We start from the raw sequence: 26565 nt of genomic DNA on the forward strand, positions 1-26565 counted from the left end.
TCTTCTTCCGGACTTTTCACTTTTACCATTATACCCCTCCACCCCTTCCCTCCGTCCGTGCGCTGAACACCCCTCAACTCCACCGCGCTGCGCACGATAACCCCCGGCGCACGACAGCCCCAGCCCCGAAAACCATGTCCGAGCGAATCGCGAAAACGAGAAAGAGCACCACCCAAACGCAACCCTCTCTTTCCCCTCCCTCCCCAAACATTCCCAAAATGCCCCGCAGATCCCTCCTAAAACCCACCCTCGCCACCGCCCTCACCCTCTTCGCCTTCTACGCCTTCTCCACCACCATCATCTCTCCCAGAATCGACTCCTCTCAATCCTTCTCCGTCCCGAATCCAGACGCACCTCAATATTCCGATTCCCATCCCTCATCTGCGGCCCCCAAGATCTACGTCTACGATCTCCCTCGCAAATTCACCTACGGCGTCATCGACAGCTACGTCACTGCCCGTGGCAATTCCCCCCCATCCCCACTAAAGTACCCCGGCAACCAGCACTCCGCCGAGTGGCATCTCTTCGCCGATCTGACCCGTCCGGATCGCCCTGCTGACTCGCCCGTCGTGCGTGTCCTCGATCCGGAGCAGGCGGACCTCTTCTACGTCCCATTCTTCTCGTCGCTGAGCCTTGTTGTGAATCCGGTGCGGTCAACTGGTGGGACCTACAGCGATGAGGAGATGCAGGAGGAGCTGGTGGAGTGGTTGGAGAGTCAGGATTACTGGAGGAGGAATGCCGGGCGGGACCATGTGTTTATATGCCAGGACCCGAACGCGCTCTACCGGGTGGTGGACCGTGTCAAGAACGGGGTGCTGCTGGTGTCGGATTTCGGGCGGTTGAGGCCGGACCAGGCGTCACTGGTGAAGGATGTGATATTGCCTTATTCACATAGGATCAATTCGTTCAATGGCGATGCTGGGGTTGAGAGTAGGAAATCTCTGCTATTCTTCATGGGGAATCGATACCGGAAAGAGGTAAATTTTATTATTCTTTTCTTTCCATCTAATAAATAAATAAAAATTCCTTTCTCAATAGGTGGATGATTTGGATTCTCTGGTTTATTCTACGTGCTGTTGCTGCTTTGTTTTGAGCAGATGGAATTCATTGACTCTCTGCCTTTATATTTGCGTAGATGTATGCTATTTGCAAATGCTGAATGCAAAAGCTTCAAATACGGCATTGTTGCAGATACATGTGAGATTGCCGCCTTCCATTGTGATGGCCCCACTGGATATGTGCTCTAGCCCAAAAATCATTTTGGTTCACTCATCAGGTGGGTTCCTCATGTATGGAAAACAATGGATGGTAGAAAAGGATAAGTGAAGGTCCACATTTGGCTAACACTTGTGGCCAACTTGATGAGTGGACTAGCCTGAATTTTTGGGCCAGGTTGTTCGAGGAGCCGTACTGACATGACAATTGGCCTCACATGTCATATCAGCATGTTGCAGCAATTCTACTTGACACTTGCAGATGCATTGCCTTTCAAGAACGAAATAAAATCCCACTTGCAGAGGCATAGCTGCAAGTAACATTCCTCATATGCCAAATTTCGGTTTTTGTTGGAGCTCCTAACACTTGAATTCACCAAAGTTTGCTTCCCAGTTTTGGACATCTATAACCTGAATTCCTAAGATGATTTGAGAGTTTTGTCTCAAGAACATATGAATGCAAAAAATTTAATAAGATTTTTATTTTTTAAAAAAATTATTTCTTTAGTTAAGATTTAAAATCGCTTTGTGGACTAATGCATTAGATTCATGAATCAAGCTGCTCAAGTTTCAAACTGAGCAAATTGATGCCACAAATTGAGTGAAATTGTGATAAACCGTCTGAGCATGTGGGTTCATGAGCTACCCAACAAATTACAAATTACAAATTATCATAAGAACCAAACTGGACCGTGAAGCTGGAAACTCAGGTTGATGCGATTCATGTTCTTTTTTGGTGTGTGTTTACTTTTTCTCTTTTATGTATTCTTTTTTTGGTAGTTCATGCAGGAAAGGTTGATGGTAAACGTCTTATTATTATTATTACTATTATTATTTTTCATTCATTTGGAAATAAATGCATTGCAGTGTAGTTAAATCCTACAATCTCTGATAGGAATCTTATTGTGTGATTCAAATAATGTGGAGAGTGATTTGCAATTTGAATTGATGAATTGCCAGTTTCTCAAAACAAAACAAGGTATATTTTACTGGAAATGGTTTTTAATAATTTAGTATTATCTTATGCATAGAAAAGCCAACCCCAAATAGATGGGACAAGGCTATGATGATGGCAGCGACATGTAAGGAGAATAAAGTTCAGATACCAATAAAAAATTTTGTGGCAGTGTGTGATGGAATAGGAATTTCTAGAAACATATCGAGCCTAACTTCTTTGCCATCTCTGACTGAGAAGCTTTGGTACATTTTGTTCATCGGCACGTAGAAATGCTACATGATGTTGTAAGTGGCTAACAGCGTGGAATGTCACTGTTTTACTAATTTTCTTTGTTTTTGAAAGGTAAGCTGATGATTATTATAATGCAGGGTGGGAAAATTCGTGACACACTCTTCCAGATTCTTGAGAAGGAGGAAGAGGTAGTAATAAAACATGGAGCACAGTCCAGGGAGAGTCGACGTATGGCTACACAAGGGATGCATTCATCCAAGTTCTGTTTACATCCTGCCGGAGATACACCCTCAGCCTGCAGACTCTTTGATGCGATTGTGAGCTTGTGTGTTCCGGTGATAGTCAGTGATTATATTGAGTTGCCTTTTGAAGATGTCATAGACTATCGAAAAATTGCAGTATTTGTAGATACAGCCACAGCCGTGCAGCCTGGATACCTGACTTCCATGCTGAGGGATATAAGCACAGAGAGGCTTATGCAATTTCAGCAGGAGCTTAAAGCGGTATGTGAAAGTGTTCATATTTTCTCTCCATCCATTATTTTTGGTTGGCACTCCATTCATTATCATGCTGTTAGATGGATCATGTTTCCTGTATACCTGAGGTCCTGAGAACAACTTAGACAAATCTTTGTGCACAAAGCATCTGACATAGATGCCCCTACAACCCAATGCACAAACTTGTATATGTATGTATGCTAGTGATACAAACAGTGTTGTTGCACAAGTACATTGAGAGCATGTGAAGACAAGTCTTTCAAAAAGAAAAAAAAAGCATGTGAAGACATATTAGTGATACAAAAACTAGTCTGTTGCACGAGTACATTGAAAGCATGTAAAGATAAGCCTTTCGGAATTTTTTTTTAAAAAAGCATGTAAAAATATAACATAAAAATGTTTTCTAATATGGTTCTCTGATAGTCGTCATGGATATGCATCCGATAAAAATGACTTGCATGGCCTCCCCTCCAAAAAAGAACATGAAGAAAACATTTTCATTAGCATTAAGAATCTTATGTCACTATTATAAGCATCTTATCTCATTACTAAACTCCAAATAACTGTTGTGGTGATACTAGCATTAAGAATCTTAGTCATGGTTAATGAGGCTAAAATGCTAAGATGTGTTTTACATATGGCCACATTGAATATTTTCACTAGAACCTCTCCTTTTTTTTTTTTGTGGGTTAGCTTGTTAGTACACACCCATGTCAGTACACACACTCCATGTTAGCCACCCCCGCTAAGGATCGATACCAAGACCTCAAGTGTTGAAACGAGGTATCTCCACTCAGTCTGCCAGTTGAGCTATGGATCTGGGTGTCACTAGAACCTCTCCTTGATGAGGTGTTTGATTTGTCTAAGACTACGGGTTCCTTTCGTCATACGGGTTCCTTTCGTCATATGTAGAGACTTGAGAAGCTAATGAGATCGCAACAACTTGTAAGTTATTTGTTCACAACAACTGTCAAGATTAGGCTCGCCTTTTAGTGGGCGTTTGGATTGTAAGTTACTTAAGATAAGCTACTTACCAAACATACTTATCATCTAAAAAGTAGAAAAAACATATTTGGTTTCTAACATCATAAGTAATTATCCCGAAAGTCTGTTCAGTCCCCCTCACATCCATCGTCCATCATGTGGGGCCAACCTTTGATGTGGATCGTTCATTGTGTGGACCTAACCTTTGATGTGGGCCATCCATCAGGCAGGGCCCATCTTGGTTGTGGGCCATTCATCATTAGGGGCTGACCTTTAATGTGCACAATTCATTAGGTAGGGCCCACCTTTGATGTTAGTCATCCATCATATGAGCCCACCATCAATGTTATTGTCCATCATGTGGGGCCCATCTTCAACATCCACTGTCCATCATGTGGAGCCCACCTTTGATGTGCACTGTCCATCATGTGGTCCCACCTCTGATGTGGGCCGTCTATCATGCAGGACCCACCTTGGATATGGGCCACTCATCATTAGGCTGACCTTTGATGTGGACTGTCCATCATGTGGGGCCCACCATTATTAATTGGCCATCATGTGGAGCCTACCTTTGATGTGGGCTGCCCATCATGTGGGTCCCACCTTCAATGTGGGTTACCCATCATGTGGGGCTCACCTTGGATGTGGGCCATTCATCATTAGAGGCGGACCTTTGATGTTGATTTTCCATCATGTGGGGCCACCTCAATATGGGCCATCATCATGTGGGGCCCACTAGATCATATACCCATTCATTGGATGATTTTCCAATCTCATGAACTTAGAAGGGGTTCATGGCCACAGAGAGCATATTCTCTTAAATAATTTCACAAGTTGCTATGTCACCAATGAGAATGAAGAAAATAAGTTACTTTTGAAAGTTGAAAAGTAATAAAAAAATAACTTATAAAAATAAGTTAGTTTTTCTAAAAAGCTACTTACTTAAGTTTAATAACCAAACAAACTTATTTAAGAAAAGTAACTTATTAACTTACGTAAGTTAAAAAAGCTACTTATTTTGTAGTATCCAAATGGGTCCTTAATATCTCTATTATTTGTTCCCAAAAAAAAAAAATGTTGCTCGGCCGACTCGAAGAATGGTGTGATGGAAATTTTGGACTTCTGTCCTGTTATCTGCGTGGGAACCATTTATAAGATCACATAAACCTCCATCTGAATTGGCTAAAGGAGGTGATGAGGTGCTCTAGGGCTCCTTTTTCAACATAGACAAGTCCTTGATGGGATCTTTATAGCCAACCTTTTCAAGATAGATCCTTGATGGGATCTTTATAGCCAACCAATGTGCAGATCCATATAGGCTGGAAGAACCTCGAATATTACGTAAATTAAATTTGGAGAAGACATTATCACATAGATTGGAGCAGATTACATGCTTCAAAGAAGGGGTTTGGTTTTAAATGGAGAGGTTGATAAGAGGCTATATCACTTATATCTTGTCTGCTTGGCCCTCCATCTTAATAAATGGCTCAGCACCGAGCTCAAGAGGCCTATGTTAAGTTGATCTACTTTCCTCCTCTCTCTCTTCAGTAGTTGCTGAAGGTTTAAGGTGCCATTTGATAAACTGAAAAATAAGCTCTGAAAATTAATTTAAGTGTTGAAAACTTGAAAGTGCCGAATTGTAATTTTGAAATAATTTTAGTCAAAAAGTGAAAAGAAATTTTAATGCACCACCACTTTCAGCTTTCAGCCTTTAGCATTAAGGGAGGGGAGCTGAAAAAAGACCCATATTTTCAGTGAAAATTAATTTAAGCACTTAATAAGTTGGATTTGCTAAACGATCAAAATCAGTGAAAATCACTAAAAATTTCAAATTTCAGTGGTAAGTGATCAAACAGTCCCTAAGTAAGCTATTGTTCAAGGTTTAGAAGTGGGAGTCATCAGGGGTTTCATGGTGGTGCCCGTGCATTTGAGTATTTCAATACCTCATTTGCAGATTTTTTGTTATGTTACTTGCACTCAAGTTTGCAATAGGTTAAAGGTGATTCAGTGTTTTGTTTACATATGACACATTATTTTTTGTGATGCTTCTCATGCTCAAATTTGCAATAGTTGAAAGGTGCTTTGGTGTTTTGAGGTGGTATTTGGGTTCAAGGTGACTTGAGAAAGAGTGCGCTAGCAAGAGCTTTTTGGCTGATGAAGGAATATTGAAATCCTTTGTAATTGCAACGGGGTATAAAACAGGAAGTTTACTTTTGAAAAATCTTGGTATGGCCCTTAGAACTAAATCCATCGTTGGTTTGGCCTCTACTTAGGTGATGGCAAGTTTTAAAAAAATATCAGTGGAAAGGGACTTATTTTCACTTGGGGGACAAATTCCATTAATTAAATTGTCATTTTATAATCTCCCAATATGCTTTCTTCCTCTTTTCAAAATCTGGTGGTGGTAATAAAGAAATTTGATAGAATGGAAAAAATAGGGGAACTTTGTTTCAGAGGGTATAAGTGGCATCACGAATTCCATCTTGTCAAAAGAGTTGATGTTTGAAAGCTGAAAAGGGATGAAGCTCTTGGGGTTGGGACTTGGGAGGCTTAGAGAGAAATTGGATCCTCTCATTGCTAAATGGTTGGGACAAGCGTGAACCTAATGCAAGCATTATCAAGTTGTTAGTTGTTGTGTTCTTGCTAAAAAAAAAAAAAAAGAAGAAAAAGAAAACCTAATGCAAGCATGAAGGATTGCAAGAAGTGTGCGAGGACGGTGTGGGCCCTGAAAGACCAATTTGCTTGTCCTACAACCCGTCCTATGGAGATTTTTAGGAGATGGACATTCTTTGTGTGGGTTTAGTTTGATTGTTTGAGGTCTTTATTTAGTGATGTTTTTTAAGGATCTTTAGTGGGATTTTAGTCATTCATAGTTTTCTATTTTGAGATATTTTTATCTTAGAAGATATTTAATAGAAAAAAAAATATCTTAGGGGATCTTTAATTGTCATCATCTGAGCTGTATCCCAATTAATTGGGTCGGCTACATGAATCTTGTTCTGCCATTCCCCACTCTATCAAGGCCCATACCTTCAGTTAGACCACGAGTCATCAACATCCATGTCCTTTTGGACCTTCCCCTTGCCCTTTTAGAGCCTTCAATTTGTACCAACTCACTCCTAACCATCATGGTTCTTAGTCTTTGTTGTGCATAACCAAACCATCGAAGTCTACTTTCCCTAATCTTATTACCCATTAGTGCGGTGAATGCATTCATTTCTAATTCAATCATTCCTTGTCTTGCCACTCATCCATTTCAACAACCTCATTTCAGTTACACTCATCCTATGAATATGTTGTTCCCTAACTGCCAACCATTCTGCCCCATAAAGTATGGCTGGTCATATATATAAGTAACAATCTTATAAAATTTTCCCTTTAGTTTGAGTGGTACATGGTGATCACATAGAACTCAAGAGGAATTGTACATTTATTCCACCCATCTTGAATTTTATAGGCAACATCCTTCTCAATGTCTCCGCTCATGAATTATCGACCCAAGATATTGGAAGTGGTCATTTTGGGAAACTTCTTGGTAAGCAATTTTAACCATGTCCTCCTTTTCACTCCTATTGCTACTAAAATTGCACTCCATATACTTTGTTTAGTTTGACTAACTTTAAATCCTTTAGATTCTAAAGCATCAATCCATAAATCTAGCTTTGTGTTTAGGCCCTTCCTTGTCTTGTTAATCAAATCCAGTGATTTAAATATCGATAGTGTCGGTCGATATATCTCAGGAAACTATCGGTGTCGCACTTTGGTGATATGAAATCAGGGTGAAGTTATCAAACTCCCTCGTATTGTCGAAAATATTGCAATGTATCGACTATATATCAATACATCATGATATTGTGAATACATCATAGTATAAAGTTTTCGAATATCATTGATGCATATGATATGCACACACCCCCCCCCCCCCCCCCCAGGTTGTTTTGAGAAAAAATAGGATTTGGGTGGGGGAAATCGAGATTGGAGAGAGGAGATAGCCTGAAACCCAATTGACAATTTTTATTTTATTTTTATTTTTTAATTTGAAGTTTTTTTTTTAAAAAATGATTTAGACTTGGTGGAACTAGGTAGGTAATTTATGGTTTTGCATAGTTAGTCATGAATTTTTACCCTCGAGTTTTGATTTTGGGAAAAATGGAGGAATTTGGGAAAAAATCGAAATTCACCTGATTGCACCCATTTAACTTGGAGAACTAAAGTGTGGAAAAATCGTGTGAGAGTGCTTGTAGGTTGATCTACAGGTTGATGGAAATTTTTGGAATGTTTAGATTTTTTTTAAAAAAAATTAAACACACACACACACACACACAAAATTACATTGACCAACCAAAATTGTCATATGGGGTCGTTTGGGAGCTTGTAAATGGAATCCATTTCACATTTACTCCAATTTCAAGTCTTGGTTGTGTTTGGATGGGAGTAAATGAAATGCGTTGAGATCCAAATATTCTGTTTGGATGTGAGTAAATGGGAGGAATTGGAATGGACTGGAATTTTTCAATATATTCATAAGAACATGTGTTATCCCAAATCTCCTTTAATATCCCAAATTAGTGTACATGTGATATTTGACAGGTTGATTGTAATAAGCCCATTGAAATATATACTTTGGTGAAAATGAGGAAATTTTGAGCCTTGGGTAGGTCACAAACGTAAGGATCACAAACAAGCAGCTTGCTAACGTTTTTTAATTGTCCATTTGAATGGCCAATATTTGGACGGTTTGTATCATTCTATTGGTGCGATTTTATTGATGCAACCAATAATTGGATTGTTTTGAAGTATCATCATTGCGCCATGTGTACGGTGGACACGTGTGTAGCAACACCTTTGTTTACTCATGCAATTCTCTAATGGAGCCCAAAAAGCAAGGTGTTCCATGTCCATTATGATACAACTATACAACAATAAATGCTATTATGTATAGCTAACGGCCATGACCGTTACGCAATACAGGGGTGAAATGGAGCAATTGTTTTTTATTTTTTATTTTTTATATATATAACCATATCGGTCGTTACAGGGGCTGTAACAACCGTTACGGGGTGTAATGACCATTACCCCTGTAACAGTTGAAAAACGACCACTTCCTTTTTTCTATATTAATCCAATTTTCCCTTGCTTTCCCACTTTTCTTATTCAAAAAACTTTTTTAAATCATTCTACAACAGATTTCGACCACCCATAATCTAGCTTTTATGATTAAAATAGTAGATTAAAGTGATTTAGGCGAATAGAAGCTTTGAGGGCCATTTAAAAAAAAAAATTGAAAAAAGTTTTTCTTTTTAAGATTTCTATTTCAAATGCTTGATTGTGATGTGTAGATATTAGAGACACATAACCATGTTCATAAATTTACCAAACAACCAAATACAACACTCTCACCAAAGAGTGAACTGTTATGCTACCATAAACATGTTTAAAGCAAAAAAGAAAAAAAAAATGAATACAAATTTGGAATACTTAGATTATTTTAGATTTTCTAGATATTTTTTCAGAATTATTTGAATATATATATATATATATATATATATATATATATATATAGAACCGTTACGAGGGTTGTAATGATCAATATGCCCCTGTATCGGCCGTTATGACCGATACCTATATCGGTAATAGTGGTGATCGCTACGGCCACTGTTACCGATATAGAATACCTTACCAAAAAGGCATTTCACCCCATTTACTCAAAAATCTCTAATCTTCCTCAAGATTTCAAATCAACCCCATTTACTGCCAATTCATTTACTCCCAATTCCATTTACCTTACTGCATTTACTCCCATCAAAACACACCTTTTACCCCATTTACTCCCAATTCCCCCCATTTACTCCCATCCAAACGACCCCTAATATATCCGTGTAGTGTTGAGTGTTGTTGATCTTGATATCAACCTCACTCTTTTATTTTTTTTAAAAAATAAATTTAATTTAATAGAAATTTAACAAAAATAATTTTGAAATATATATATATTTTTAATATGTTCATTGTATTAAGTATATATTTACTTCTTCTTTGGCTTTTGAATATATTGGTTATGTTTTTGTACTTGTCTTGTATGATTTATGAATGTTATGAACTCATTTTGGATAAAATTGCATCACTTTTGTCAATCAGCGCATGGTCTAGGACCCTATACAATGGAAACTTATCATGTGTACTTGTTTTTTGTGATCTTTTGAGTTCGAAGTGTATAATGATGTTTTTTTTTTTTTTAAAAAAAAAAATTTTATTTTTAATAACATCCCTTAAAGTTTCATTGAAAATTTGATTGATTTCCCAATGTTTCCAAAAAACTGCGATACATTCCACGTTTCATGCGATACTGATAATGATATGCTTCTGTATCCCAAGGGTGCAATACATGTGTCAATATTGATACTTAAATCCATGATCAAAACTATGTCACCAGCAAACTACATAGGCCATGGGATCTCTTCCTGCAAATGCCTCAACTTGTCCATAACTAATTATTAAAAAAAAAAAAAACTCGTCCATAACCAATGTGAAAAGGTACAAGCTCAATGTTGATCCCTAACGCAAGCCTACAATAATTGGAAACTCACTTGTTTCTCTGCTAGTGGTCCTCAAATTTGTTATGGTTCTCTCATACATATCCTTTATCATGTCAATGTATCCTCTTGAAACTCATCCACCGGATTAACTCTCTAGAGACCCTATCATTTGCTTTCTCTTAGTCAATAAAGGTCATGTGGAGATCCTTCTTCCTCTCCCAATATTTCTCAAATCAGTTGTCTAAGTAGGAAAATAGCTTCAGTAAATAGACCTCCTTGGCATGAAACCAAACTGATTTTCTAATATGTTCGTATCATGCCTTGGTCTTTTGCTCAATCACCCTCCCAAAGTTTCATAGTATGGCTCATAATTTTAATCCCATGTTAGTTAGTGCAGCTCTGTATGTATCCTTTATTCTTATAAATAGGTACTGCAGTACTTTTCCTTCATTCATCTAGCATTTTCTTCAAGATCTTACAATCTTGTCAAACAACTTTGTCAACCAAAAAACCCAGTATCTCCAATACACTTCCAACCTCTATTGTTATACCATCTGGTTCGAGGGTATTTCATGTTTTCATCTATCTTGAAGCTTCTTTCACTTCAGATATATTACTTTTAGACTTTTTCTTAATTTAGAAAAATTCTACCATTTTGCCTATGTTTCCCCCACATTTCTGGTTATGGATAACAATATTGTTTCTTTATCTCTAGCCATCGAAACTTGTAGCAATACTGACAACTTGAACACCGCCTGTAACTAGTGTAAGACTTTGGTTAATGTGGCGTGTATTCTTCTTGCATTCTCCCGATCTAGGTTCTGAAATCTCATTAATCGAGGAGCTCCTTGGACCATGCCCACATGCTTAGGGCGAATCAAGTAAACTATATGGATCACCAATCTATGAGCTTGATAGTAACATCCTTTGGTTCTCGGATTATGCAATTCCTCATGATGGTAAGTTTTGCATGCATGCTTATTGCTTAGTAAGTAGTCCGCTATTGTGTTTCTTTTCTTGCCCTTTGTTGTTTATACTTCAATATTATTTAGCTCAAGTTCATGATCTTTAGAAGCTGATACCCTGGACGGTCATCTTTACTGACCCCAGAGTAGGTATGGTTTCTTTATTGGACACCATTGTTTGCTGTCTCTCCCTAATTTATTAATTCCTCTTGCTGATCAAAGGGTTAGGGTTCCCTATCTACAGTGGAGTCATCAGATCAATGGTCTGTATCACCGAACTATGGCCCCACCTGTACGAAATGGGTGCATCAGTTCATATGGTCAAATGGCCAACCGTCGCCTATTATGAGTAGGTTGAACAGGTTCCTTATTTCCCCAGAATGGGTGGAGAAATATCCGCTTATCAGTCAAAGAGCCCTTCCAAAACCCTTCCCAGATTATTGTCTGATTCTTCCGGGAGTGGACAAGGAGGATTGGGGACCAAGGCAATTCCGATTTGAGCTAACTTGGCTTGAAATTTAAGGGTTTGGGTCAAAGATTGTAGAGTGGTAGGAGTCTTTTTCAAGGATAGGGGGCGCCTATGTTTCTCTATTCCAAAAATTAAAGTGGTTAAAGCAGAAAATAGGGGTTTGGAAAAAAGAGGCTCTTGTTGTCCGAGAGGAGGAAAAGGATAATATCCCGATGCAAATTCAAAGGTTAGATTCCAAAGAAGAGGAAGAGGATCTATCGGAGGATGAAAAGGCTTGGAGAGAAGTGTTCAAAGCTAAATACAATGCTAGGTTAAGGGAGGAGGAGATCAAATGGCGTCAAAGGTCTAGGGCAACCTGGTTGAAAGCAGGAGATCAGAATACCAAGTTTTTCATGCAACGGCTAATGCAAGGGCGTCCGTAAACTAGATCTCTTTGTTAGTGGTGGATGGTTAAAGGATTAAGGGGAAGTAAAAAAATTGTGAATATGTAGTCCAATTCTATAAAGACCTACTTTACAAGGATGGAGGAATTAGGCCAGTGCTTGACAATTTGCAGTTTGAAGCTATTTCGGCCAAAGAGGCAAACTCGTTGGAAGAACCGTTTTCTGAAGATGAACTCAAGCAAGCAGTGGCAGATTTGGGTAGTGATAAGGCTCCTGGGCCAGATGGTTCCCAATAGCATTTTATCAGGAATTTTGGGGACATGTGAAAGGTAATGTCATTGGTTTCATCCAAGAATTTTTCAAGAAGGGCTTAATTGCAACACAATTAGGAGCTACTTTTATAGCATTGATTCCCAAAAAGGAAGGAACAAAATGCTTGAAAGACTTCCATCCTATTAGTCTGTTGGGGGTTCCATATAAGATTCTAGCAAAGGTGTTGGCTTCTAGATTCAGAAAAGTGTTGGGTAATGTAATCTTAGAATCGCAGGGGGCCTTTGTGGATGGGAGACAAATCGAAGATTGCTCTCTCTTCGCCAATAGATGTGTTGACTCTTGCTATAGAAGAGGGGAGGAAGGGATGGTGTGCAAGCTTGATGTGGAAAAAGCTTACGACCATGTGGATTGGTCATTCCTAGATTATATGTTGGGCAGGTTAGGATGTGGCCCAAAATGACGAATTTGGATTCAAACATGTGTAAGTTCGGCAAAGTTCTCCATATTGGTGAATGGCTCGCCAAAAGGTTTCTTTGCTACTTCCCATGGGTTGCGACAAGGCGATCCTTTATCGCCTTTCCTTTTTGTCACAGCGATGTAGGCCCTCAGTAAAATGTTAGATAGAGGGGTTCGGGTGAGATTGGTAAAAGGTTTTGGGGTGGATAATACGAATTTTCAGATTTCTCATATACAGTATGCGGATGACACACTCTTATTGTGTAAGGTAAATGATTTTTTATTTTTTATTGTAAAAAATCTCCGCTCAATTATAGTAAGCTTTGAGGTGGTTTCAGGTTTGAAAGTTAATATATCCAAAAGTGAGATTTTAGTGGTAGGCATTTCCAAAGAGAGGGTGCGGGCTTTTGTAGAAGTGCTCGAGTGCAAGGAAGCTTCTTTTCCAACAATGTATTTGAAGCTACCCTTATGTGTAGGAAGGCCGGCGAAGCACATGTGGGATGAAGTAATTGAAAGGTATGAAAGAAAGATTTCTAAATGGCAGTCGAGGTATTTATCTATGGGTGGGAGGCTGGTCATGTCTCTTTACAAGTGCTCAAAATCCATTCTGAATGCATTGGAGAGGCGAAGGGGGGATTTTTTGAATGGGTAGGGTTGGTGGAGAAGCACAAGTTCCATCTAATGAAATGGGATGAAGTTTGTAAACGAACAGTTCAAGGAGGAGCGGGGATCTTAAAGTTGGAGGAGATGAACCTAGCTCTATTGGGGAAATGGGTATGGATGTTTGGGTCAAAGGGAGAGGCTAGGTGGAGGGAGGTTAGTGAAAAAATATGGGGTAGAGGGAGGGGGTGGTGGACAAAGGCTTCATCCTTGTATCGATGTTCTTATTTATGGAAATCAGTGGCGTCCTTGAAAGAAAGGGTGTGGAAGGGTATAGGCTTTCATTTGGGGGATGGTAAGAGAATTAGATTTTGGGTTGGTAGATGGGTGGGAGAGGTGCCGTTGCGTGAAATATTTCCATCTTTAGCAAGGCTAGCCAAGAAAGAGGAGGAGATGGTGAGTGATTGTTATTCTAAAAAGGGGGAGGAAGTCACATGGATGCCGAGTTTTAGAAGAAATCTTTTGGACGGGGAATTCGAAGAGTTGGTGCTTATGCTTGAGTTGTTATCAAAGTTGTCTCCTCATCCTACAGAAGCAGACTCCTTGAGATGGTTCAAGTCTAAGACGGGTTCTTTCTCAGTTAGATCATTCTATCGTCTCCTGAGTGTGTCGGCTGGAAATGCAGAGGTGGTGGCAATGACTTTCCTATGGCGCTACGGTGTTCCTTTGAAAGTGGCAGCTTTTGGTTGGCTAGTAGGCAAGAACAAAGTGCTAACGATAGACAATCTTGGCAAGCGGAACATGTGTCTCCCAAACGTTTGCTTGATGTTCTTCGAAGACGCCGAACCTGCGAATCACTTATTCATTCACTGCGTATTTGCTAGGGAGGTGTGGGGTTTGCTCCTCCAATCTTTCGGGGTTCTGTGGGTGTTCCCGAAGTCGATGAAGGAACTTCTCATAGCCTGGCATGGCAGGGGGATGGGGAAAGAAGGGAAAAGGGAGTGGCAATTAAGTTTTTAAGCATCCCTTTGGGCGATATGGTGGGAAAGAAATCAGTGCTGCATCAACAACAAAATGAGTGGACCAGTGCAAGTGCTCAATAGGGCAATTATTAATATGAAGGATTGGGGGCAACTTAGATGTTTCATTCTCCCCTTTTGGCTTTTGGCTTTTGGCTTTTGGCTTTTGGCTTAATATACTTTTGTATATTTGTAGGTACTAGGTACTGGCTTCGGCCTTTTTATATTATATCATCATTGTTCAAAAAAAGAAAAAAGAAAAAGTAAAAAAGAAACTGGTGCATCAGGATTCAGGACCTTATACACACAACCTGATGCATGAGGAGGCTATAGTTCCTCATTAGTACATGCATTTCACACTTTCAGCATTTGACTTCAAATAAGCAGTAGGCATTCCAAATAGCTGGGTTGTAACCTTTCTGCTGATTGCTTCACCTTTGAGAACTATGTATCTCATGAAATAATTAGGCCAACGTTGAGATTTCAAAATTCATATTTCGAAATTCAGGTGAAGCGGTATTTTGAGTACGAGGATCCAAATGGAACGGTGAAGGAGATCTGGCGTCAAGTCTCTATGAAGCTGCCCCTAATAAAACTGATGATCAATCGTGAGAAACGCCTTGTGCAAAGGGATTTGCCCAGTCCCGACTGCTCTTGTCTCTGTTCAAACCAAAGCGGGACAGCTACCAACATATGATGTGGCTCTTGATATCCACGTGGAAGGACTTGTGTCTGGAATCTCTAAACTGGACTCATATTATCTGAGGCGGATTTTTTTGGGGAAATGAAGCATGCACTGGCTACCCTTCCTTGACTGAAAGTGACCTGCATTTGTCATAGCTTGCGGTGTAACAACGGCAATACAAGAAATTTCTCACAAAGGCAATACAAGAATTTTCCCACTGAGATGGCGCAGGCACGTGTATCCTTCACCTTCAAATAAGATTGTCTTTATAGTATTCATTTCTTGCACTTCTTTTGTGATTTTTGAGGCTATTCATATTGCTTTCTTGACATTGAAATGGCAATGCCAAATATAGCTGATATGAAGGCAGGATGTTGTAATTTGTTTCATGTGTACATACAGTCAAAAAAGAAAAAAATAAATAAAATAAAATCACGCCGTGTTAGATTATATACTGATCTTGACTGGATCTTGGTGTACTTTGCATTGGTGGTGACAGTGTTGTTGAAAGCAAGTCTATGATGTGGATTGCCAGAAACATCTGGGTTATTACACCACAGGTCCTCGACGGAATTGCATGTATATTGTGGAAAGATGCGGTCCGAGTATCATACAGTTCCACGTAGAAATGATCTGCCATGTTCCACAGCCTACTCGCCTTATTGAATAAAGCAGGGAGAGGAAGTCTAAAACTCTCTTAATAAGAGAAGCAACGCCCATAGTTGCTGCATGGGATCTGGGAGATGTTCCCACCTGAAGTTGCAGCAGTAGCATCTGCTGTTGACACGTGGTTGCATGATCTTCACAGTAGAGATGGAGACGAAGTTAATTTGCTTGGCTCGGAATGGATAAGCTCAGGCTTGGCTTTGGGTTTGGGCTGAGCCGAGCTGTTTAATTGAGCTCAAATTTTTTTTGAGCCGAGCTTGAGCTAGCCTGAGCTCGGCTCAAAGCTTGGCCGCAACTTGACTTGATTTATATGCCTTAGTTTATATATATTATATTATATATATAATATAATATAAAATAAAATAATATATATAATATATATCTTTTTTATATTAAAATAAAAAATGCCCCCTTTTAACTCGAACTTGGCTCAAGATGCTGACCAAACTAAGCCGATTTGGCCAGTTGGGCTCAAGGACCGAGCTGAGCCAAACCAAATTTGAGCCAAGCAAAGCTGCTGGCTGAACCGAAGGACTCGGCACAGCTCAGCTCAGTGTCCAGCACTAATCTTGAGGGCTGATGGCGAAATAAAAGGCCAATTCATTCATAAGGTGGGACAAATTGTAGAAATTGTAGAAAACAGTGGACCTCCAATGAATTGACTCAATGTAGACCTGTGGTTCATCTAATTGGTGGATGGGTCTGATTCGAGCTGCAGAAGGGATGCCAGGAATTTGTCATGTCGGTCTGGGAAATGACAACCCATGTCAAAGTTGCTTGGAGCCTGTGTAGTAACCTCTTTTCAGTAACACTTTAGAGAGAGGTCGGGATGTTTTTTTGTAAAATCTAAAATCAGCAACACTCAGAATTCTGATTTGCTTGCAGATTCCAGGCTCCACGATTTTCTCATTACCCAAACATGATACATAAAATCCATTTCTAAGAGAATCTATCCCATGAAGGTTAGCTAGAATTGTTTGTTTCCTCGTAGCACAAGTATGTCTAAGCATTTGAAGATTCATCTAAGAGGCAAGAATATATTGTAAGAGCAGCTCTACGTGTTTCATTTATATAAAAAAGAGCTCCATCTGAGCCAATCTACATCTTTGTTTCTCTCTACAGAGCATATGCGCAGATGTTTCAATTTCAATTGTCCTCAAGAACAAGCGATCAAGATAATCTTGGTCAAAATCTAGGCCGAGAGCATCACCTGCCACATCCGGTGGCATAAACATTAGCTGAGGCGCTCACTAATTAAAAACATTAGCTAGACCATCATGACTTCTTTATAACATCCTTCTATGCAAGGACTTGACAATGTGGTCCAACCAAGTGAGCAAATCTAGGCAAATCACTCGACCATGTGTCCTTCGCCAAATGTGATAGTGATTTCGTTGCTGAGGCCATCCATCCATGGTAGCCTAACCAATGCCGTCAAATTCACGGTTAAACAACTCTTGCAAGCACCCTTCCACGAGCAAAAAGAGCAGCAAGATACAGCATGATCATCAGATGCAATTGGGCCCAAGGAGCCTAAAATCGTCTCCAGATGCCTGATATAAACAGCCTGTGTGGGTCCATTAACATCACCTCACCTTGAAAAACATGGCAATGGCGTATAGACACCCCCCCATGTCTGGCCCACAAGCTTTTCACCACGCTCCTTAGGTAATCCCCCTTTAAACGAGATATAGGCCATCTCACTTGCAACTACAGTGAGCCCACTAAAATTTTGGGACCGCGCACGTGGAACCCACATGTGCGTGTGAATGTGGACATTGGTGCGGATGATCTGGTATTAACTCCAACCCTGATGGCCCTGATTGATAATATATGGATGTAAGCAGCAATCATGATAGGCTTTATGCTGATTTGATAGCCCTGCTACAGATGCATCACACTCCAGCAATCCACTATACTGGAAGATCCTAACCACCCAATCTTTAACCTTTTTATGAATTGACTTGGAATGATTTTCTGTTGATTTGAAGGCTATAAATTGGAAGATGAGGATGGCCCCTAGTAGAAAGGTGCTTGAAGCATTGAAATCCAGTGGAATGCTAGGCATGTCCTCAGGTCGATGGTCAGACTGTAACATGGATCCTCTATGAGGAATTATTTTAGGGATTGAATTGTCTTCAACAAGAAACATAACATGTCAGAGTGTTGATAATAAAAACGGATGCAACAAAGTTCAATATATGCATACTGCAAGCGATACCAGCCAGTGACTATATGCACACTGCAACCAATACCAGCCAATCCGTCAACGACGGTCATGGACACGGTACCTTCACAGGCTGAGCATCATAGGATACAGTCTTTAATGAAAGGTACATAAAAACCACTCGTCCACCATGTCATATCAATCACATAACCATCCGAGCTTGTATACTTCTTACGTATTTCGTATGCGGCAATGCTATGAATGGAATGTCACTATCTGTCATCTCATCAGCATGAGGCGGGGCACCATGGCATATATGTACAACAGAGCACAAGTCATTGTTGGTCACAAATTTCTCAAGGTTTGCCAAGGCCAGGGGACCATATTCCAAAACCATCTTCTTGCACTGCAAACCAAAGAATCTCTTAGCTTTGTTATTTGTAGAGGGGAAATTTGATAGTCAGGTCAGTTCCAATGGTTCATATGCATGCACTCAAATTGCATGTGGGGCATGATGGTATCTCAAATTAAACCGTCCAAATTATTGATCCCACTTTAGATGAGTCAAAAACCAAAAGTCAAGCTGAATAATATGTCCTAGGGTTTTGGCTGGACATCTAACAGATGGATAAAATGAAAATAATCAATGGTCAATTCGACGAACAACTGTCCACTGATCCGATGTTTGGATCATCTAATCAATTTGATTTTGGGTTATGACCAATCCACCATGATTAGGGCAGTTTCATTTGAGTTACATTGTCTCATAGGAAATGAAGCAGTAAGCCATGGCTTACCATAACAGGGTAAGCTACCAATCAGAGAGGAGCAAGCAGCATGTACAATCACTATAAAATAAAAAATAAAAAAAATCTCAATTTCCCCCTTTAAAAGTGCCTTTAAGATATCACATGGCACACTATGATTGGTGGCTTACCCTATTATGGTAAGCTATGGCTTACCGTAACATTACCCATATCAAATAGCTGCTGTTGTTTATATTGTAATGATCCAATTGGGTTGTGTTTAGATATACTTACTTCCTTGACGTGATTCTCAACATTTTCACAAGCTTTAAGAAGAATTTTGAGCACCTTCATCTGTATACAAGTGGAGGCAAGATCTAAGAGCCTATAAAATAAAAGGATTGACATGTGAAGATAAAAGCTTGATTTCCAACACTTCAGTGGTCACAGAAAGTCAGCACCTTTGTCTCAGGGTTCTGTAATTCCTTGAGTAGTTCATCCATTGCGTTGTGACATGCAGTGCAGGTTTTTTCATCTGATATCTGAGGGAAGAGCTCCAGAGTCATTAATAAAAAGAAAACAAGAAAAAAAAAGAGGTAGGGAAGAGCAGAAACAAGCTTAAAATCCTATGTGGCGGGGGGTAGAATAACAGCGGCATAGTCTCTAACTACAGATCATTAATGAAATAGCTTATAATTTCATAGCAGTTCTGCCAAAAAAGAAAAAAAAGTAGACAATTACAAAACGAAGACACCTCAAAGACCACAATACATGCATCCTACGAATATGTCAGGGAACAAACTATTAAAACACAAAGTTTCAAATCAATAGATAACACATTTTCAAAGATTGTATTGTCCAACACCTATGCCTGAAATTGTGTGACTTCCAAATCAGAAAAAGACCCAACTGTTGTTGTTGGCGATGGTGACAATTACATTGGCATGCCCTTAACAATCTCCAATAACGAAACTGAGGATCTTGATACCCCTCCGATTGATACATAAAACTTATTTGTGATGACTGTGAAACAAAGCATATCATCTGGTAGAGGGGCCAATGATGAACTGCAACAAGAATAATCAGTACTTTCAAAGATTTAACTAAAAGGCCACATGTTACAACATTCCTACAGAGCCTCAAGCGACCATTCCAGTCTTTTATTGTTGAATGGATCTGACTTGAGCATCGTTATGGGTATACAGTAATGGAGGCAATACCTAGGGGGTCCTCACAAACACATTTCAAGGTTTCAAATAAGGCATCCAAGATGACGACGACATGTGTTTATGGTTCTGTCTACATGATTATTGAGATGCAATCCAATTATAGAGAATCAATGTGCTCGTCCCACAGCTGAATGGCCATAAGCAAAAGTGCCAAATTGGCATTCCTCACATTGTAAGACACAACTGCAATGTTTTGAGGTTATTGCACAGAGCGTTGGCTCCACAGGTGTTACTGATTGCTTGAGGAATGCCACTTCTATGATGCCTTATCAACATGGCTCATATAGCTACTGGATGAGCAACTCCAGCGGCTATGGCACCATTCAAAATCATCTGGTTATAGCTGTCGTCATGAGTACATGCTTCCAAATCCAGACAGATGTACAACTATGGACAGATGTATCTAAGATATGGTGATGGGGACATCTTGCGCACACGCACGCCCCCCCCTACGCACGTACGCAAGGAGGAGGGCCTTACCATCGATCTGGATCGATGACTACATCCATGGAGGGCTTCCTAGTTAGAGGACTGTGTTTTGGTTCCTTAGAGTGGACCCGATCATCATGTGGATCCCACCATTGGATCTCATGATTGTGGCCCACTACCCTAGATGATCTAAGACTGACTTTGAGTTTTGCTTATTATTGTTATTAGGAACATCATGAATGGTTAAATTGCTTTGATTAGTTGTTATTTTTATTACTTCGTCTCTAAGTAATAGTGTGCGTACATGATGCGGCTTTTGGGGTATAGGATTTTCTTATAAATAGGCAACCCCTTGTAGGATTTTTTCATTGAAGATTATTAATAAAATTCTACGTTTTTCAGCTTCTCTAATTTTCTGAGTTGTGGAAATTTAATTGGGTGCGAAACCCTCCTTTCTTCGAAGGGCTAACTACCATGGTGCAAAGTTACATCCATCTCAAATCGCCCCCACCTCCTATCCTTAATATTCATCCTCTCCTATAACCATCCGATTTTCAAATCCACCTTTATTTTGCAGTCGATCCTTTTCTACAACAGATTTCTAGAATCAGGCCCTGCAGGAGGGCCGAAACTTCGGCGGAGCACCGTGCTCAAACCGGTCATCCGATTGCCCTGAAACTTGGCGTGTGGGTGGCCCATCCCTAGCCGACCAACCCCTAGTTGGCCCTTTTTGGGTTCGTGGGCCCCACACACGTGCAGGTAGCAATCCACGCACGTGCGTTAGGCCAACCTACTGTCTACACGTGTGGACTGATTACAGGTTCTCTCTTTCATCTCTTTCACTCCTCTCTCACCTTATTTTCCTAACCCAAACCCTAGATAATCCTAAATCCTAAGTCCTATTCCACTTTTACAAACCCTAGGTTTTCCCAATTTGAAACGTGTGAATCCCTTGGATTGGGAAGTAATCCTTTGCATGTGTGGATGAATCTATTCTCCTTTAAGCATTGTTTGGTCTATAATTTTAATATATCCAGCCCTAAACGTGTGTAGGCTTGGACCCCCGTGGATTCCCCTTGTTGAATGTTTGAACGTATGTGGGACGTGATTTTTTTGTGATTGTTTAGAAATTGGTATGATCTAAAGCTTGAGATCTTGCACCTCATATTTATTTTCATGTCCTGCATCATATGGAAAACAGGCATGGAGGTGTCTAGCTGGATCTACAGCCAATGGCACAGCACAACCAATGCACTAGGAGCAACGATGACAATTACAGTGTCTACGAATTCACCAATGGGTGTTTTGGTGCACACTGCTGAGAATGGTAGCCATCAATATCTTAGAGAGCACATGGACTGGTATCATAACCTCATGAGCTAGGCACAATACTGCAATAATGTGTAGCAGCATTATTAAGGTTGCCCATGTACGAATATCGACAAAGACTTCGAGCTGATTCGTAACTCCATCTGGATTAAGGCCGAGGTATATTTTTTGTTCTTGTTATATTGTTTGTGTTTTATTGCTTGTATTGAATGATATAAACTCATTTTGGACATAATTGCAGACTTATGGCTGACAGATAGTTTTGTCCCATAAACAATGAAATTCTATTATGCTATTTTTTTATTTTTTATTTTTTCCCGAAGTGTGTAATTATGTGTTTTTAATCTCTTGAACTTTCGCTGAAAAATCCGTCATTTTCCTAAAGTTTCCCCAATGTTTCCGATATTTCCTAATGCTTCCCACAATATTTCTGAGATACACACGCGAAACCAACACTTCGAACACTGGCAACGTTTATTCCACCATACAAACAATTTTGATTGCCAAAAGGTAGGCCTACATCATAACTCACTAGCCTGAGCAAATATGAAACTGCAAGTTGTATATTTCCTCTTTTTACCTTGTTGGTGAATCTGTGCAGGTGCATTGGAGTCAGAAGCCAGGATTGTGTCCCACTCTGATGTACAACACCCTTTGCTGATGGAGTTTCAGTATCTCCTGTGCATAACCCTGTGCTGTTGCAAAGATTTTCTTCGCAAAAGTACTCTTGCAGAAACAAAATAGCCTGATGCACGTACGTCTCCGACATATTCAAACACTGTAAGGATAGAAAAAACAATGAGTAGGAAACATAAGCTAGCAGAAAATGACCTATTGCATGCAAATCAAAGCATTTGGGTCAGAGTTTGCACCTTTACTTGTAAATCTGAAGGCAGAACCTGGCAAACTTCAGTTGAGATTTCACCTGCTTTCTCTAACAACATTGGATCAGTTAAGATCTCCTCAGCTTTTCTTGAAACCTCCAGGCATGAATGACAGATGAAGTCTGGTGGTAATACTTCCAATGAAGGAACCTCCTCTTCAGGAGTAAGGTCCACTACCACTGATCCATGTAGGGAGTCACCATATTCTAACATAGATTTTCCTGCAAAAAACAGCCATAACCATAAACCTTCAGGAATAGAGTATATTAAAAGCTCAACAATTCTTAACAGTGCCCAATCATCCAACATAAAACTTAGGAGTCGATCAACCTTTTACTTTCCTTTTTGATAAATAACAACCTCTGTTGTGTGGATTGAACTTAGCCACATATGACAAAAGTTCTTGATCAGTCTAGTGGAAAAGAATAGTCCCAAATCCTTCGAAAGTGAAAATTGTGAAGTGGCTTTGGCTTCACAAATTACCAACTACCAAAGGACTTTGAAGTTCACTAATCCATTGTTTGTCTACCTTCCTCCATGACTAATGCTACGTTGATGTGTACACTCCACTGAATTCCATGGAGCAGACCAAAACATCTCTGTTATGCATGTTGCATTTGTTGTGGTGATCCTTGGTTTGGTGCACTACCAAGTGCAAGCACCAGAATACAAAAGGTAAGGTGAATTTAGACAGGTAGCCATATGATAATCGGCAAAAATGAGAAACAAGAAGAGGGAGAGATCATGTCAGATGCATCAAGAGCAATGAGTAATGACCAAAGGGTACTAGTTAGGGACAATGAGATCAATGAAAGGTAGAGAAGCTATTTCAGAACTTGTTAAATGACAATCACCCTCAGAGCATAGTCATAGAAGTCATAAAATCAAATGATCTTGTAGTCCACAGATACTTTCATAGGATTAGGACATTTAAAGTGAAAGAATCTTTGACAAAGATGAAAACAGGAAAGACCCTTGGACCAGATTGTATACCAATAGAGGTTTAAAACTGTATGAGAAATGTGGGTTAGTTTGATTGGAAAAGTTCAACAAGATTGTAAGATCGAAGAAAATGCCAAACGAATGGAGGAAAAGTAATGTGATACCCATTTATAAGAATGAAGAAACATATAGAGCTGCACTAACTATCGAGAGATTAAACTTATGAGCCACACTATGAAACTTTGGGAAAGAGTGGTTGAGCAAAGGCTAAGGTATGAGACAAATGTATTAGAAAATCAGTTCTGTTTCCTGCCTGAGAGGGTCTACCGCCGAAGCTATTTTCCTACTTAGACGATTGATGGAGAAATAGAGGGAGAGAAAGAAAGATCTCCACATGACCTTTATTGACTTAGAGAAAGTTTACGATAGAGTCATTAGAGAGTTAATTTGGTGGGTGTTGGGAGAGGAGTTTCAAGAGGATATAATAACATGATTAAGGATATGTATGAGGGAGCAATAATGAATGTGAGAACCACTAGTGTAAAGACCAGTGAGTTCCCAATTACTGATTAAGGATATATCCTATTGCAATAGGTTGGTATGCATTCTAGCTAACTTGTATGCATGTATCATATCTCAAACTTCTTTGCCACCGCATCCTTACCAATACCACAGCTTAACGAAGATGCTATGCATTGAATCACATTATCCTCATGCATTATAACTTATAAATGTAGGTTAAGTTATCGCCCTATAGTGTTATATGCATATTGTTGGCTTGGTTTGTTTGGTTCTTTTTTTTTTTTTTTTTTCTTGTTTTTAAATGTTTAAACTTTAAGCTAAAAATGGGAGCTACTGCTTCCACCAATCATTTTAAGGGATATACCTTTTTCTACCTTTGGCAATAGAATGGAAGGAAGTTGTACTGTTGTATGATCAAAAGTAGAATAAATGGTGTATCTGTTGAAAAGGATCTGTGTATATCAATCACTCACCAAATAATTTCTAGTGAAGTAAAAAATATTTGCATACCCTGGAAATTATCTTCTTCGTGCACTATAAACTAGTTTCTTCTATATAAACAAATTAGTTCATACATTGTATGTGAATGGAAATGTATTAAGGAACACTCTGAAACTGCTCCTGGAACTAAAATAACCAAAATGTGTTACTAAGGGTGAAAAACAGATTCTATGCAATTACCATGTCACAATTGAATTACATAATCGAATCCAAATTTCACATTTATGATCATTGTAAGAAGACAATAAAATTCTCTCACATATTATTTGCACCATTGCTTAATGTTCCAAAACCACTAAAACCACAACTATTTATCATAGGGTTTTGAAATGTCCCCAAACCTTTTAAATGGCACACAAGGTGACCAATCGTCGATTTGAACCCTTCATTCATACATACAACTAGAAGCAAGCCATGGTGCAGGAATTAAGTCAATAGGGTGAACCTAACCCTTTGAATGGGGCCAATTTGTTACAACCGTCAATTGTTTACAAGCCATAAATCACATGGTTAGAATAATCGAATCAAAGTGTTACTTTAGAATCATAAGAAATAGAAAGTGAGATCTATCTAGTAGATGTTTCAAGATTATGATTGAACCTATTTTATTTCTCTGGTCAATCTTGACTGTCCATTTTCATGCTACTGATCAGAAGCTTAGGATCACCCCATTGGCATGATTTTTCCACCATGGCTTGCTCCTAATTGTATGAACGAATGTATGGTTCGGGTTAACAATAGGTCACCCCATGTGCCATGTAAAACGTTTGGGGACGGATGGTACTAACATTCCCATTAAGGTGGGGATGTTAGCAAAACCCTTTATCATATATGCTATAAGTGTGTCTGTGTGCGCGCGCATATCATGTGTGTTTGGGATATAACATGCAAGACATGGATACATTTCAAAGGCAATTCAAATTACTCTTCGTTTTTCTCACCAGCATTCTCAATCAAGAAAATGTTCCTTGCATTCACATGCGCCAATGAAACCAGCAAGGTGACTAGAAAATAGAGGATCCCCATTTTCATTGTGTTTGAGGTTTATGGCACGAGGAGATAGAGAAACTGAGTTGGAGTAACCTGAAAGAAAATATGAACATTAGTAGATTATAACAAGATCATCATTATCTAAACCTTATACCAACTAATTGCGGTCAGCTAAATGAATCCTCTTCCACCATGCCACTCTATCAAGGAAAAATAATAATGGAATATCCGTAAAAAAGAGCAATAGTCTAGAACAGCATACTTGACTTGGATTGGCAGACCCCACCTTGATTGATCTGGATAGTTATGAAGGTGTCCATCATCTAGCAAAATCAAAATGCTCTGTGTGTGTGCGCGCGCGCGCGTGTGTGTATATATATATATATATATATATATATATATATATATATATATATATATATATATATATATATATATATATATATATATATATATATTATATACACACATAGAGAGAGAGAGTGCGCGTGTGTGTGTGTATATATATATACATAGAGAGAGAGAGAGAGAGGAGAATGCTCATTACAGCAAATGGTTATAACTGATGGACAACCCCCATCTCAATCAATCTTTACCATTGGATCGGTAGAACTCACCATGAATTGCCCATCACCCAGAACCCACCCTGATCAGACGATCCTCATCATCTGATCAAGAGCCTGCAATCATACACTTGAAAAATGTTATAGACAGCTGTCCAAATGAAACACCCATGCAATAGTTTACCATGGGCAATCCCTGGTGCAGCTTATCCATCTAATGGCTTGAATAAATGAAGGTGGGGCCACCAAACCCAAAACCGCGATCTAGCACTGAACCTCAAGTCTCCTGATTTTCATAGAAGGGAGCCACCATATACACCCCCTGCCTTT

The 26565-nt window shown here is 39.4% G+C and overlaps 2 protein-coding genes across 3 annotated transcripts; one reads left to right on the forward strand and one right to left on the reverse strand.

Moving 5' to 3' along the window:
* On the forward strand, positions 1–15717 carry LOC131242535 (probable arabinosyltransferase ARAD1). The gene is made up of 3 exons (XM_058241243.1): positions 1–977; positions 2541–2906; positions 15091–15717. The coding sequence occupies exons 1-3, from the start codon at positions 135–137 to the stop codon at positions 15277–15279; spliced, it is 1398 nt and encodes a 465-aa protein (XP_058097226.1). The 5' UTR covers positions 1–134; the 3' UTR covers positions 15280–15717.
* Positions 15718–18099: 2382 nt separating this feature from the next.
* On the reverse strand, positions 18100–25766 carry LOC131242543 (uncharacterized). 2 transcript variants are annotated; one of them, XM_058241255.1, is made up of 6 exons: positions 25624–25766; positions 22706–22938; positions 22414–22611; positions 19308–19388; positions 19141–19200; positions 18100–18506 (listed from the first exon to the last, which is right to left on the reverse strand). In XM_058241255.1, the coding sequence occupies exons 1-6, from the start codon at positions 25712–25714 to the stop codon at positions 18303–18305; spliced, it is 867 nt and encodes a 288-aa protein (XP_058097238.1). In that variant the 5' UTR covers positions 25715–25766; the 3' UTR covers positions 18100–18302. The 2 variants fall into 2 exon arrangements, with proteins under 2 accessions (XP_058097238.1, XP_058097247.1); XM_058241264.1 differs by having other exon boundaries at positions 22414–22578; positions 25624–25765.
* Between the last annotated feature and the right edge of the window lie 799 nt (positions 25767–26565).

This window comes from Magnolia sinica, chromosome 1 (assembly GCF_029962835.1).
Source record: "Magnolia sinica isolate HGM2019 chromosome 1, MsV1, whole genome shotgun sequence".
Lineage (NCBI taxonomy): Eukaryota > Viridiplantae > Streptophyta > Magnoliopsida > Magnoliales > Magnoliaceae > Magnolia > Magnolia sinica.